At 32.4% G+C, this 16,253-nt stretch overlaps 2 protein-coding genes across 2 annotated transcripts; one reads left to right on the forward strand and one right to left on the reverse strand.

The window, feature by feature from the left end:
• Positions 1 to 2,834: 2,834 nt before the first annotated feature.
• LOC127137225 (defensin-like protein 183) lies at positions 2,835 to 3,469 on the reverse strand. The gene is made up of 2 exons (XM_051063704.1): positions 3,314 to 3,469; positions 2,835 to 3,222 (listed from the first exon to the last, which is right to left on the reverse strand). Exons 1-2 carry the CDS (start codon positions 3,372 to 3,374, stop codon positions 2,894 to 2,896), a joined length of 390 nt encoding a protein of 129 aa, XP_050919661.1. The 5' UTR covers positions 3,375 to 3,469; the 3' UTR covers positions 2,835 to 2,893.
• A 9,333-nt stretch (positions 3,470 to 12,802) lies between these two features.
• Positions 12,803 to 13,404, forward strand: LOC127137232 (defensin-like protein 183). Its single transcript, XM_051063709.1, has 2 exons — positions 12,803 to 12,925; positions 13,017 to 13,404. The coding sequence occupies exons 1-2, from the start codon at positions 12,865 to 12,867 to the stop codon at positions 13,343 to 13,345; spliced, it is 390 nt and encodes a 129-aa protein (XP_050919666.1). The 5' UTR covers positions 12,803 to 12,864; the 3' UTR covers positions 13,346 to 13,404.
• Positions 13,405 to 16,253: the final 2,849 nt, after the last annotated feature.

Genomic DNA, 16,253 nt, shown 5'->3' on the forward strand with positions numbered 1-16,253 from the left:
TTTATTCATAATATTGTGATAATCGTATAATTCATCTTGTGTATTCTTATTTTATTAATTTTTATCTTCTCTCTAAGGCGGTCATACAGATCAAATTGAATTGGATATTGTTATGATTAATACTGTAAAATAACTTCTTGATCTTTATTATATGTTGTGACATCATCAAGGTATGACAGGAGAAAACTTAATGGTTTTAAAATAATCTTCTATATAATTTTAAAAACATAGAAGAAACCTTTGTTGAATTGTAATAGGAAAGGTGTTTTGATTTTAAAATTTATTATATTAATGTAAAACTTAGTCTCGAAAAATTATGCTACATTTATATTACTTTATCAATTAAAAAATTATTTTAATATTAAATAAAATAAATATTATTCAATTATGGCTCTTTTTATTTTCAATAAAGTATATTTATTAATATTTTAATTTCTAAAAGTATCTTCATAATAACTTCTAAAGTTTTAGAATTTTTTTATGAAAATAATTATATTAATGTAAAACTTAGTCTCCAAAAATTATGCTGCATTTATATTACTTTATTAATTAAATAGTTATTTTAATATTAAAATAAATAAAAATTATTTTATTTTGACTATATTTTTATTTAAAATAAAGTATATTTATTAATATTTTAATTTCTAAAAGTAACTTCAAAATAAATTCTACAATTTAGAATATTTTCATAAAATTTATTATATTAATGTAAAACTTAGTCTCCAAAAATTATGCTACATTTATATTAATTTATTAATTAAATAGTTATTTTAATATTCAATAAAATAAATATTATTTTATTTTGGCTATCTTTTAATTTTCAATAAAGTATATTTATTAAATTTTAATTTCTAAAAGTATCTTCAAAACAACTTCTATAATTTTAGAATTTTTTCATAAAAATAATTATATTAATGTATAACTTAGTCTCCAAAATACCCTTGTATTTTTTTTAAAATTTCCAAAATAACCCTATTTTCAAAAAACTTTCCAATCTACCCACCCCACTTTGAAGAAGAGACGCCAAATGAATTGATGTCTGCTCTTAAATTTAGAGGAGGCGCCAATTGGATTGGCTAGTGCTCCTTGTATTGCCAATCCAATTGGCGCATATGTGTTAAGCTTTAAAGGATGCACCAATTGGTCTGGCACCTGTGTGTATTTTGTAATTTTTTTGAAAAATATTGTACATGATAGATAAAGTCGAAATCGGACCAATTCATATTAATATTAATACTCGTTTACACAAAAAAGACTAATGTCAATGACCAGGATCACCTGACCAACCTCCGGTCCCACATCCCCTAACTACCCGAACTCGTGGCCCTAACCCACGTTGATGATTCACCCCGGGTGTTTGAGTATCTGAGGGCCCAGGAACATCACCTTTAACTGCAGGAGATTGCATCAGATAGTCAGACAAATCAGCATAGTCTTGTGTATGCATTGAAGGGGTACCGCCATAGCTGAGTTCATGACCCGTGCTAGAGTAGTTGGGTTGTGTTTGAGTTGTTGGAGGGCGACCAGGACGATTGAAGGGAGACATTGGTGTGAATGATGCGTTGAGGAAAGATTGAAATGATTGTTGTGGTGTTTGATAGACATATGGTTGTTGAAGGTTTTGATTTTGAGATGTTTGGGCTTCTTGGTTATGGTAGGAGGAGGGACGGTTGATGTTAAATGATCGTTGAGTGTTTTGGCTAAGGAGGTTATGGCGATGTTGGGTCTCTTGATGATGATCTAGTTGTTGGTGGTGGTACGGGGTATGCTCTTGGTATTGTGGTAGGGTGTATGGCATGTTAGGGTTGTATGTTTGTGTGTTTGTGGATCGGAAAGTTTGATGGATAGGGGGTTGTGAGTAGCCGGTCTGACAATGTTTTTGGGGGTTAGATGTTGAGCCTTCTGGTGTGTAAGTTGCCTGGCGTGGATCGTATAGGTACATATCCTCAACGATGAACTCAAATCCAACCGATATGTACCAAACCATAAAATTACGACTTGGTTTTTATTGAGTTGGCATCATAGCGTCCGTCAAGACATGGTCTTGGCGGTGCTCCATTTGCGACACTCAGATCTAACAAAGCTTTGCCATGGGTTAAAGTTTCATTGGTCGTTAACTTTGCATAGATGTCATTCTCCTAGGTTTGCCGGGGGATCTGGGATGTGTTGAAGCATACCGAATTATAATTTAACACGATCACTATTGTGTATCTCCAAAATGGTGAATCTTATGATCGGTGTGCATGCAGTCCAAACTGCTGCATCTTGTTCGTTGATTTCATGGTCATAATCCAAATTTATATATGGACGCCAAATGAACAAAAATGTGAACATATATTACATTATAAATTTGGTAGAAGAAATTAACAAATTATTACGAAATACTTAGGTTAATGACCATACATCTTTCGGTCGAAGATGATCCAAGAGATTTCGATATTGGGTAATAGAATGTCTAGAACATCTGTTATAACTCATACCACGTGTCGACCATCTACACCATAAAAGTGAAAAAATAAACTCTGATAATTAAACGTGATAGTTACACGTGGTTACCGTAATTTAAAATTAACTGTCATTCACTTAATAAAAACTGCACTATGTTAATAGTATTTTTTTTTTCAAAACTAAATAAATTGTATTTCAAAGGATAAAATGAAAATGAAATTAGGTCAATCCAAAATCTGTTATTCGTTTTATATATACTTATAGATATCGAGTAATAAAGGGAATTATAAGTGGGTTGTTTGTTGCATTCTCTAAGTGCTGAGAGTGTTTATATCGAAAACGAAAAGTAGGAAAATTTCAATAAAATTTGAATAAAATCACATAAATACATTTAAAATAAGAATTTATTTAATTTGATCTTTATTTGTTTCAATAAAGCATACACTTAACGAAGATACACACATTTACAAAAGTATAGATCATAGTCATGCACGCATACCCCAGTACCTGTGTGCATATATCTACCTTTACAATTTCCATCGCAACAAGACTCACCGCATATATCTGTGCAGAGTCCCATACCAACTGTGCATGATCTTCCTGCTGGTGGCTTATCGTATTCACATGTGCATAAGTTGTAGAAGTTACAATTCGAACTTAAAAGTATAGAGTTTCCTCGATAGTCCATACACTTCTTACTACAATTATCAGTAAAACAACTTCTCAGAATTACATTGCATGGTGATGGTTTAGCTTCTACCTGCATCAATTGCACTGTTCTCGTACAAAGTAAAACACGTGAGATGAGATTTATCGTTTATAATTTAACAACCATAATTATAATAGTTGAGAGATTCTTCATTACCTGCAATAACTAAAGCATAGATGACAAAGAATGAGAGTGATCTATGCATCTTGTTCGCCATTGAATAATGCAATAATATTCTTTGAAGCTTTATTTTGGATGGTTACTCAAATGTAAAATTCTGTATTTATAGGCAGTTTAAACTAGGTTAAGGGTATATCTGTCATAGCTTTTAAAAATGTGATGAATTCTTTGTATTTTTCAAAAATTATTTGTATGAAAAAAGATTCAAAATTGTAGAAGTTATTTTGAAGTTACTTTTAGGAATTTAAAGACTAATAAATATACTTTATTGAAAATAAAAAGAAAGCCAAAATAAAATAATATTTATTTTATTGAATAATAAAATTACTATTTAATTAATAAAGTAATATAAAATTAGCATAATTTTTGGAGATTAAGTTTTACATTATTATAATTCTTTTTAGGAAAAAAAATTATAATTGTAGAAGTTATTTTGAAGCTACTTTTAGAAATTAAAATTTTAATAAATATATTTTATTGAAAATTAAAAGATAATCAAAATAAAATCATATGTATTTTATTGAACATTAAAATAACTATTTAATTAATAAGTTAAAATAAATAACTGTATTATACAGTAGGGATCACAATAATATTTAACATGGCAGTACTATATTACAACCATATATATATATATATATATATATATATATATATATATATATATATATATATTTTAAAAATTGTAAGGGTAAATTTGAAATACAAAAAAGTCACTCCAAAACTTTCTATTTCCTTTGTATATAGTCATAGATAATTGTAAATCAAGAATAAAATAAAATTCAAGACAAATATAAGAGGAATTAATAGGTAGAAAAAGATATAAAGAGTAAAGTTGAGAGAGTAAAAAAACGGACATTTTCTATATAGATAAGTGTCGGTATAATTTAACTGTTAAGAGGGGTTGACATAGTTTAACCGTACAACTTCTCTTTCTACTATTCACTTTTCTTACACAATTTTAATCAATAAATAAAAACTAAGTACACATATTAAGATTGGTGAGAAAAAAAAGTGATGATGGTGAAGAATATATTTTTTATTCACCTCCCACAAATCGTAAATTATGAAGTGTAATTGAATGATTGTATTTTATCAAGTTTCCACCAACATTGAATGAACCCATTTTTAATTCAGTTTCCAAAAATTCCACCAAACTCTAAGTAGTTATGTACATTTTGATAGGTTTATAATAAAAGTGAAAAAATAAACTCTGATAGTTACACGTGATAGTTACACGCGGTTACCGTAATTAAGAATTAACTGTCATTCACTTAATAAAAACTGCACCATGTTAATAGTATTCTTTTTTAAAACTAAATAAATTGTATTTTAAAGGGTAAAATGGGAATAAAATTAGGCCAGCCCAAAATCTCTTATCCCTTTTATATAGAATTATAGACAAAATTTCTTATCCCCTTTATATATAGTTATAGATATATTAAAATAAACATTACACTTCCTACTTAATAAATTTTATTATTTTAACATGTAATTTCTTGGTCAGAAAAACAAAATAAACTTCACTATATGAGACGTTATAATGTAATATCAAATATATTATATATGACATTCTTTGTTCCTTTTTAAATGGTTTTATCAATTCAGTTTTTATTTATTATGGTAATAAATAGTTATGAATGTACATTAAGAATGTTTAATATGTTATCCCTCAATAAACTCCTACTATTAAGTAGGATTAATATGTTATCTCTCAAGTTAATGAAAATTGCAAGGTGGAAATAATAATACAATATGTTGGTGTTCTAATTTTTTCTTCTTCATCTCTACTCTAATATTTTACTGTATATTGTTTTCTTTTTCATCTCTACTCTAATCTTTTATTATAAATCATCTTCTTCATACATATCTTATTGATTTTTTAAAATATTTTTCAAGTTGTTTCAAATTAAGGTTGCTACAGAGACTTTTAAGGTTGTTAGAGAGTAAAATAATAAAATTATTGATCATAACTATACTTATTTAACGATGATTACAAAATATTTTAAAACTTCGGGTGAAAATATTTTTGTTTTAAAAATATTTTTTAAGTTGTTTTAAATTAAAGTTACTATAGAGACTTTTAAGGTAGCTAGAGAGTAAAATAATAAAATTATTAATTATAACTATAATTATTTAACAATGATTACAAAATATTTTAAAAGTTCAGGTGAAAAAGTTTTTGTTTTTAAAATATTTTTCAAGTTATTTCAAATTAAGGTTGGTATAGAGACTTTTAAGATTACTACATAGTAAAATAATAAAATTATTGATTCTAATTATACTTATTTAAGTATGATTACAAAATATTTAAGTATGACATTCATTTATATATATATATATATATATATATATATATATATATAATATATATATATATATATATTATATATATATATATATATATATATATATATATATATATATATATATATATATATATATATATATATATATATATATATATATATATATATTCGTGAAATTTTTACAATAACATATTAATATTTAAGTAATTTTCTATTATAATTCAAATCACGTTATATTCAATTTTTTCCACTTGTTTATGTAGACGTTCAACGACATAACACGTTTCTCTCCCGATGATTTAGACGATGACCGTAGACATTAGACTTTATTTTCAATGTGTTAGTTGAAAATGGGGTGGTATTATATGGCTTCGTCTTTGATGATTGTAAATATATTTTTATTGCTTAATTTGATATTTTGTAGATATTTTGTAGATATTTAGCCAATATATGTCTAGAACATCTGTTATAACTCATACCACGTGTCGACCATCTACACCATAAAAGTAAAAATATTATTTAAAGATAATAATCGGTAAATTAAGTAAATATAGTCCATTTTTAAGAACTTGCTTTTGTGCATACGGGAATGTGATGGGTTGTTGTTCACGGGCGCTAGGGATGGTAGTCTGGACCAATCCCATGCTTGGAGAAAAACAACACATCTAGAAAATGTAGATGTGTCTTTGTGTGCATTTTTACACAAAGAGCTATAAAGATAAGACAAATAAGCGAACCCCCAACTGTAACTTCCTATTCTATCTACATGTCTTAGTAAAGGTAAATACATAATATGCATACTAGAACCACTACCTTCAGGAAATAAAAATGAACCAATTAAAAGCATAATGTAACACCTAGTTTTTATTATTCGAGCCTCTTCGGTAGAATTCTCATCTAACTCTAAACTGTTATAATATGCCTTAAGGCGTGAAAGGAGTATACCTTGACCTCTCGAGTTATCATCTGACAAATCATCATCCAAGAGTTCCATACAAATTGAATTCACATAGTTCGTTTTACCATTTACCTCCTTACCTTCGATAGGCAGTCCCAATAACATGTAGACATCTTCTAATGTCACGGTACATTCACCGGTTAGAAACTAGAATGTGTGTTTCTCGGGACACCATCTTTCACATAACACAAGAATAGATTTATTACCCACCGACCAAGACATTATTTTGCTTATATGTCCAAAACCGACGAGTATGACATACGGTTGAATCATCGAGTCCATGTGTACAAATTCACGGACCCGAATTCGAAACCTAGAAACATCCTATAAAAGATAAACAACAAATTAAGTATCGTTATTAAAAATTATTGTAGACAAATAATAGAAGAATTAAACGCTTACATAAGTTTTTATGTTTGCAACTGTGCCTCTGTGCGATTCACCTATTGTGAGGAGAGACATCTTGTTGGAGTAAATATTTGAAACAATGGTTGTTGCAGATGAAAGAGTTGTTATTGTTGAGGAAGAAGTGATTGTTGGTGAGGAAAAAATGTGAGACTTGCTTTGCTATTTATAAGGTGTGACATGCAAAAGTATGAATGCATGGATAATGGTGATTGCATGCTCATCCAACATTGTTTTTTATAACCCGTATCCACGATAAGAGGGTGAGTTAAAAGTGGGAGACATGTTCCGCACTAAAGAAGAATGTGTGCGATCTATCAAAAAATTTCACATGAATAACTCTGCTGATTTCACTATGAAACGCACTGATTCGAGAAGGTATTTCATCGAATGTCATAACATCCTTTGCAAGTTTCAGTTGGCTGTGTCTCACAAAAAGAGAAGCGAATATTGAGAGATAGCTTCTATATACCCACCTCACAGTTGCATTGCAACTAATGTTGAAAAGATCACCGTAAATTAAGCGTTGCATTGACATGTCAAGACATTTTTCCGCTTGGTAACAAAGACCCATCAGTGAAGGTGAGTATAATGATATCTCATATCGGCACAAGATATAATTTTACTCCATCTTACAAGAAAGCATGGATTGCAAGGACAAAGGTTGTTGCACAGTTATTCAGCAACTGGGAGGATTCATACAAAGAATTGTCACGGTTTTTATGGGCCCTAAAAACATATGTACCAGGAACTGTTGCAATTATGGCGACATTCCCAGCATTTACGCCAGACGGAACCTGTGTTGAAATAGAATCTTTCACCGCCTCTTTTGGGCGTTTGAACCATGCATCAAAGGTTCTGCATTCTGCAAACCTATTATTCAAATTGATGGAACATGGTTATACAAAAAATACAAGGGTACTTTGCTTATGGCTATTGCACAAGACGAAAACAACAATGTCTTTCCCGTTTCCTTTGCTTTGGTTAAAGGTGAAATCACTAGTGGTTGGGGTTTCTTTCTTCGACATCTTAGAACACGTGTCGTTCCACAAGTCAATCTCTGTTTGATTCCACGTAGACATGCTGCCATTGAGAGTGCTTACAATAACCATGATAACGAATGACATGATCATCCTTCTACACATGTCTATTGCATTAGACATATCACACAAAACTTCATGCATGCAATCAAAGATAAGAACCTTCACAAAAAAATGGTGAATGTTGGGTATGCTCTAATTCAGCCGTCATTTCAACATTACCGTGATGAAATTAGATTGTCTAATGCAGATGCAGGAAGATGGGTAGATAACATACTAGTGGAGCAGTGGACAAGGGCATTTAACGGAGGCTGTCGATGAGGCCACATGATAACAAACCTTGTGGAATGCATGAACGGCGTATTCAAATGCATTAGAAATCTACCAATAACTGCTTTGGTCAGAACAACCTATTATGGGTTGGCTTCTATCTTCGCAACCAGAGGTAAAATATGGAGTGCAGTGTTAATGTCGGTGTCATACCCCAAAATTTGCCCATTAATATCACAAGGCATTTTCCAGGACACTCCAACTTATTTTCAAGGCACTGATCCCAAAGGAACAAAGACCCAGCTCACAGGTGGCCAAATCCAGAAAATGGCCCAAACTGGCATGCTCGCTAGGCGAGTAATTCCTTCGCCTAGCGAACCCTTTGTTATACCACTCGCCTAGCGAAGCTTGCAATCCAGAAAAAGGCCCAAACTAGCTTGCTCGCTAGGCGAGCAACTCCTTCGCCTAGCGAAGCTTGCGATATATCAGAATTTTTGGGCTTCATTCTGAGCCCATTAGGTCACAACAAGAGCATTATAAATAGCCAAGCTTCAGTCAAAAAAAAGGGAAGGAAAAACAGAGGAAGACGGGCCGAAACCCTGACATAGAAACCCTGGAGACTAACTCAAAGAATTCCGAGTAAAGAAACCCTGAAGGCCGCTCATCCGCACCGAAGTTACCGCCGCCCAACTCCATCTGATACCAAGAGTGTTCAGTCCCTTCAACAGCGCAGCTCGGTTGCAAACAGGTTTGCGCATCACTACTGTTTTATGCTTTTAATCGGTAATCTCTACATACATAAGGCATCATGATTAAACTTTCGGATATGTAATTTGATTTCACATGTGAATTTAAGTATGCCTGAATATCCTGAATGTTTGTCCATGCTATTCCTGTAATTAAATGCCATAAAGTTCAGGTTTCCGGAGATCATGTTGCTATCAAACTCCAAACCCGTAGCCGCTCGCTAGCACATCGCTAAGCGAGCCTGTGGCGAGCACTCGCTAAGCCTTCGCTAGGCGAAGCAGGAGCGAACGGGACAGTGGCTGTTTTGTTTCTTTTCTGTTCTGCCTTATGTTTATCTAATCAAGATTTATTATAATTTTGCATTATTCGGCCTGACTTTATGACTGTTGTGTTTATTTTATGGTACAATTTTCAATTATACTTTATCTCGATATTCTAACCGGTGTGTTGAATTGTGTAAAGGTTTACATATTCCCGAGGAAACGGCCGGCTAAGTATTCCACTTTATGTGTGGGATATCCTTATGGAGATGGATTCTGAATTACTTAATTTTAATATGGAGATTCATCCTAAATTACCTAGCTGATTTTAATGTATTGATTTCATCGATTTTAATGTGGACCTAATTACTTAATCGATTACGGCTATCTAATTAATTGTAAAACTTTGCCTTTAAACATGCGATCTTGGACCTCTCTTTGTTACCCTACGATTACGGTATTATGGTCATGTCCCGCGAATGTGGGGATACACCTAGCCAAGACCCTTCGGTTAAATCATCATAGTCCCTCGAATGTTGCCTTTGCCCCTCGATGACCCTTCGGTATAGCCTACGGTTAAATGATGATCGTCCCTTCGAATGCTAAGGTATCTCTACAAAAGTTGCCTTCAATGACCAATCGATGACCCTACGATGTCCCTTTACATCCAAAGGATAAAACTACTTACTTCTCAATAGTAAGGACAGTTTTACCCTCATAAGGATAGGAAATGCCTATAAAGACCTTGGGGTAGGTATAACTCTTAATTGCTTACTCACAACCGAAAATACTTTTAACACCTCACACCTTTCAAAACATCTTTTAGAAAATCACCACTTGACATACATTCGTACTAGAATCATTGCCAAGTTATATTTTTCTAAACTATTTTCAAAACTAAATGAGATAACCACTTTGTATACATTCATACAAGAATCATTACAAAGTTAAATTCTCCTTTTTCAAAACATTTCCTAAACATTTCTCACCCACCTTTTTCAAATAAGAAAAACATAAGTGATTAAGCAGTTAAGAGCCCATGGATAACCATGGATACAAAGGGTGCTAACACCTTCCCTTTGTATAATGTACCTCCCGAACCCAAAAATCTAAATTAAGGTCTTTCCTGTTCTTTTCCACCTTTCCTTATTGGATAAAAGAAAAGTCGGTGGCGACTCTTGCTAACCGCGACATTTGCTTTCCAAAGCAAAACACAAAAGTCCAGTTCACCGTATGACAGTCGGGTCAAATATTTAGTGAATGTTGTATGAAAGTGATGAAAGAGGAAAGTATCAAAGTTAGCCCACACGCGGTTACAGTCTTCGACCGTCATAGGCAAAATTTTAGCGTACAAGAAACAATGGACCATAATGAGGGGAGGCTAAATTTATCCTTTGTTGTCAAACTAAACAGAAGTTGGTGTGATTGTGGAAAGTTCCAGGCCTTCCGCATTCCTTGCTCCCATGTCATTGCGGCATGCGCACATACTCGTTAGGATGCTTACAGCCATCTATCTGATGTTTACAAGGTCATTACTGTCATGAATGTGTATGACAAAAGCTTCTCGGTGCTACCAATGGAGGAATACTGACCTCCATATGAAGGTGACATAGTTTGGCACAACGATGAGATGTGAAGAAAGAAAAAAGGACGACCAAACAACACGCGTATTAGAACAGAAATGGATACGACTGATAAAATGATAAGACTATTTAGTATATATCGTCAACCAGGACACAATAAGAACAACTGTCCCAATCTAGGAACAACATCTGCATCATAAGATAATATCTCCTTTTAACTTTTGTAACCTTGAATTTTTATATATAATTATCTTTATGTTACAACAAGGTTAACAACAAACATCACTACAGCATAAGAAAACTTAAAACATAACATTTCTAACTGATTAAACCAAACCAACTGATGTCATCTCATCCAAACATCATTTCCATAGCATCCTTATCAGATTTGACTTGCACCCAACCAAATATACTATCGAGTCTCTCAATACTTCTAATTTTTTTATCCTTCTGGTATTTTTCCATCTAACCAACGAACCAGCTCCCTATTCAGTTGATCGAAACTACAGATATTCCATAAGAGCATCAACATCGGAGGTTTGTCTCTCGAATAAATCACTTTTCCATAGTGGCGACGAACACCAAACATGTTTGCAATATGACGAAATGAGATGTGGAAAAATTATTCACACAAGACCTCTATTTATAACCAAAAAATTGCATATTACACTGAGGCGCCAGATCAATTGGCGCCTCTTCTTCCAAATAACACATGAGCGCCAATTTTACAACTTCAAAATAACTTCTACAATTTTATAATTTTTTCATAAAAATAATTATATTCATGTAAAAATTAGTCTCCAAAAATTATGCTACATTTATATTACTTTATTAATTAAATAGTTATTTCAATATTCAATAAAATAAATATTATTTTATTTTGACTATCATTTTTATTTTCAATAAAGTATATTTATGAATCTCTTAATTTCAAAATATAACTTCTACAATTTTAAAATTTTTTCATAAAAATAATTATATTAATGTAAAATTAGTCTCCAAAAATCATGCTACATTTATATTATATTATTAATTAAATATTTATTTTAATATTCAATAAAATAAAAATTATTTTATTTTGACTATCTTTTTATTTTCGATAGTATATTTAATAATCTTTTAATTTCTAAAAGTAACTACAAAATAAATTCTTCAATTATAGAAAATTTTCATAAAAATAATTATATTAATAAAAACTTAATCTCCAAAAATCATGCTACATTTATATTAATTTATTAATTAAATAGTTGTTTTAATATTCAATAAAATAAATATTATTTTATTTTGACTATATTTTTATTTTCAATAAAGTATATTTATTAATCTTTTAATTTCTAAAAGTAACTTCAAAATAATTTCTACAGCCTTAGAATTTTTTCATAGAAATAATTATATTAATGTAAAACTTACTCTCCAAAAAGCATGCTACATTTATAGTAATTTATTAATTAAATAGTTATTTTTATATTCAATAAAATACATATTATTTTATTTTGACTATCTTTTTATTTTCAATAAAATATATTTATTAAAATTTTAATTTCTAAAAGTAACTTCAAAATAAATTCTACAATTATAATTTTTTTTCCTAAAAAGAATTATATTAATGTAAAATTTAGTCTCCAAAAATTATGCTAATTTATATTACTTTATTAATTAAATAGTTATTTTATTATTCAATAAAAATAAATATTATTTTATTTTGGCTATCTTTTTATTTTCAATAAAGTATATTTATTAGTCTTTAAATTCCTAAAAGTAACTTCAAAATAACTTCTACAATTTTGAATATTTTTTCATACAAATAATTTTTAAAAAATACAAAGAATTCATCACATTTTTAAATGCTATGACAGATATACCCTTAACCTAGCTTAAACTGCCTATAAATACAGAATTTTACATTTGAGTAACCATCCAAAATAAAGCTTCAAAGAATATTATTGCATTATTCAATGGCGAACAAGATGCATAAATCATTCTCATTCTTTGTCATCTATGCTTTAGTTATTGCAGGTAATGAAGAATCTCTCAACTATTATAATTATGGTTGTTAAATTATAAACGATAAATCTCATCTCACGTGTTTTACTTTGTACGAGAACAGTGCAATTGATGCAGGTAGAAGCTAAACCATCACCATGCAATGTAATTCTGGGAAGTTGTTTTACTGATAATTGTAGTAAGAAGTGTATGGACTATCGAGGAAACTCTATACTTTTAAGTTCGAATTGTAACTTCTACAACTTATGCACATGTGAATACGATAAGCCACCAGCAGGAAGATCATGCACAGTTGGTATGGGACTCTGCACAGATATATGCGGTGAGTCTTGTTGCGATGGAAATTGTAAAGGTAGATATATGCACACAGGTACTGGGGTATGCGTGCATGACTATGATCTATACTTTTGTAAATGTGTGTATCTTCGTTAAGTGTATGCTTTATTGAAACAAATAAAGATCAAATTAAATAAATTTTTATTTTAAATGTATTTATGTAATTTTATTCTAATTTTATTGAGATTTTCCTACTTTTCGTTTTCGCTATAAACACTCTCAGCACTTAGAGAATGCAACCCACTTATAATTCCCTTTATTACTAGATATTTAAATAGAAGAAAGTGTATTCCCTTCTTCTTTTCATACACAAAACTTTTTTTAACATAAAAATAATATATTAATACCAAAATACAGAATCTAAATGTAAGAAGTGCTTAATGGACTACCGATGATACAACAAAATCAAACAAAAAAACAATAAACAAAATAAAACACGGAAAAAAAGCACTCGAGCACATACAAATCAAGTCCTTGGAATTCAGATTAGAGTTCGTATTTTCAGATCCACCATCGATAAATTAGAATCCATAAAAATAACAAAGAAATTACATATCAATACCCAGTTCAAAGTTAAGCACAACAATCGACCTGTTACTATTACTGATTTGTTATTGATTAAGGTAGAGGACAGGCATGAGTTCACCCACAATACACGTAGAATGATTTTGAGGAAAAAAACTTTTTTCCTCCGCAAAATCTTTCAATGTTTTTGTAACACTATCATGACAAAGGTTTCTCCTCACCCATGTTTTATTTACTTTTAAATAAATACCACATATACCTTCTTTTTATAAATATAACCGAGAGAAAAAATAATTCAGGACATGCTTCGAATCCCAGCTAAAAATGGTTCAATGTTTTTTTTTTAAAATTTTAATTGTGAAAAACTTCTTATTCACTCTCCAACTGCAAAATACTGTGAATACAATATTATGAATATTCTATTCACTTCATTACAAAAATAAGGGTTACTCCCTCTATTTATAGATTTAGGTTAACTTGGACCTCAAGCCAAAACCCAAAACTATAAAAGCCCAAATAGCTAACACTACTAAAATAGGCATAAGTCAAAATCCAGTGTGAAATAACATGCTTCGACACTTCGACACTCTAACACAACTCAACATACTAGGTGGTTCGACACTTCCTTGCTCTGTCGAGCAGTCTGCTTCGACACAAGGAATTACAATTCAACACACCACATAATTCATTGTGTCTAAGCTATCTACATTCATCATAGCTCTTAGTCTTCTGAACACTTCGACCTGCACTCCCTTCGTCATGATGTCTGCAATCTGATTCTCAATTCTGCAGTGTTCCACATTCATCTTTCCATCTGCTACCTGCTCTCAAAGATAATGGAACCTCATCCCGATGTGTTATCTTCGACCATGTGCTATCGGATTCTTCGCCAGATTGATAACTAACATGCTGTCGATCTTCATGGTAATTGCTCTATGACTCTTCACTGTTATTTCTTCGACCAGATTCACCATCCACGTTGCTTGACATACACAAATAGAAGCGCATATGTATTATGCTTCACACGACGATAATGCCACTACTAGCTCTTTTCTCGAACTCTAAGCAACAGGTGCACCACCTAGCATAAACACATACCCAGCAGTGGATTTTCGATCCTCAACATCACTACACCAACTTGAGTCGGTGTATCCACTACGCCAAAAACTGGAATAGACAGCGCACCTTAGAGGGCGCTTTCTTAAAGAAGCGCACTCTAATGTGAAGAGAAAAAATAAGGAGCGAACAACATGAATAGACAACGCACTTTAGAGGGCGCTTTTGTAACAAAGCGCCCTCTAAAGTGAAGCGAAAAAGTAATGAGGAAATGGAGGGACACCAATAGAGGGCGCGTTTATGAAAGCGCCCTCTAAGGGTATCCTTAGAGGGCGCTTTTAAAAAAGCGCTCTCTAAGTCCATGTACATTTCCAGTTTATAAGGCGCTTTTGGAAAGCCTTAGAGAGCGCTTTTAGAAGCGCCCTCTTAGGCCCCCTTTAGAGGGCACTTTTTTTACACAAGCGCCCTCTAAGGTCCCCTTTAGTAAACATTAAAATTATAACATATACTGCATGTCTCTTTATTTTCCCTCTCTATATGCTATTTCGTTTACGTAACTGGGTTTTCTCTCTACTGCGATTACTCTCTACTGCGATTACTCTCGTCATCCGTTCGTTCTCCCTCCCTGTCGCATTACGCGAAAAACCGGCGGGAAAACAAGAACAACAGAGCCGCCACCGTGCGTTATTTATCCCAAAAGAGGGAAAGGAAACGCTCGAAGTAAACCTGGAAAAAGCATGGTCTCACGACCAAAGAGAATGGGATCGGGAGTCGGTTATGCGAAGGGAAGGTATTAGCACCCCTACGCATCCGTCGTACTCGACGGGATCCACGCACAATAGGGAAGGAAAATGGTTGCTAAAACACTGCTCACACACACTCACACTGGCTGAGAGAGACACAAGAAACAGACTGAAACTGACTCGGTAGGATATCGCATCCTGGGCCTACTTAGTCTATCAAGCATAGACATCAGAGTCTAAGTAGTTCGGACTGGGGAAACGACACATGCTCGCTAGGATGTCGCATCCTATGCATACGTATCTCCTTTGGACGAAGGAGAATCAGAGCATCCGTAGCTCGGCTGACGCGCACACAAACAAACACAGGCAAGGGTAAACATGGAGCCTGAATGCCAATCACTGGGCTTACATCAACATCCGAACCAAAACGCACACAAGGAGGCAAACGTGGAGCCTGAATGCCAATCACTGGGCTTACATCAGCATCCGAACCAAAACGCACACAAGGAGGCAAACGTGGAGCCTGAATGCCAATCACTGGGCTTACATCAGCATCCGAACCAAAACACACACTGTAACCCGAACGCCACTCGATGGACTTACATCAGCTCCCAAGCACGCAACAACACACAGGAAGAAGAAGGGTCTCGATTGCAACTAGGGCAAGAGAAAGGGAAGGT

The sequence above is a fragment of the Lathyrus oleraceus genome, chromosome 1 (assembly GCF_024323335.1).
Source record: "Lathyrus oleraceus cultivar Zhongwan6 chromosome 1, CAAS_Psat_ZW6_1.0, whole genome shotgun sequence".
In the NCBI taxonomy this organism is placed as follows: Eukaryota; Viridiplantae; Streptophyta; class Magnoliopsida; order Fabales; family Fabaceae; genus Lathyrus; species Lathyrus oleraceus.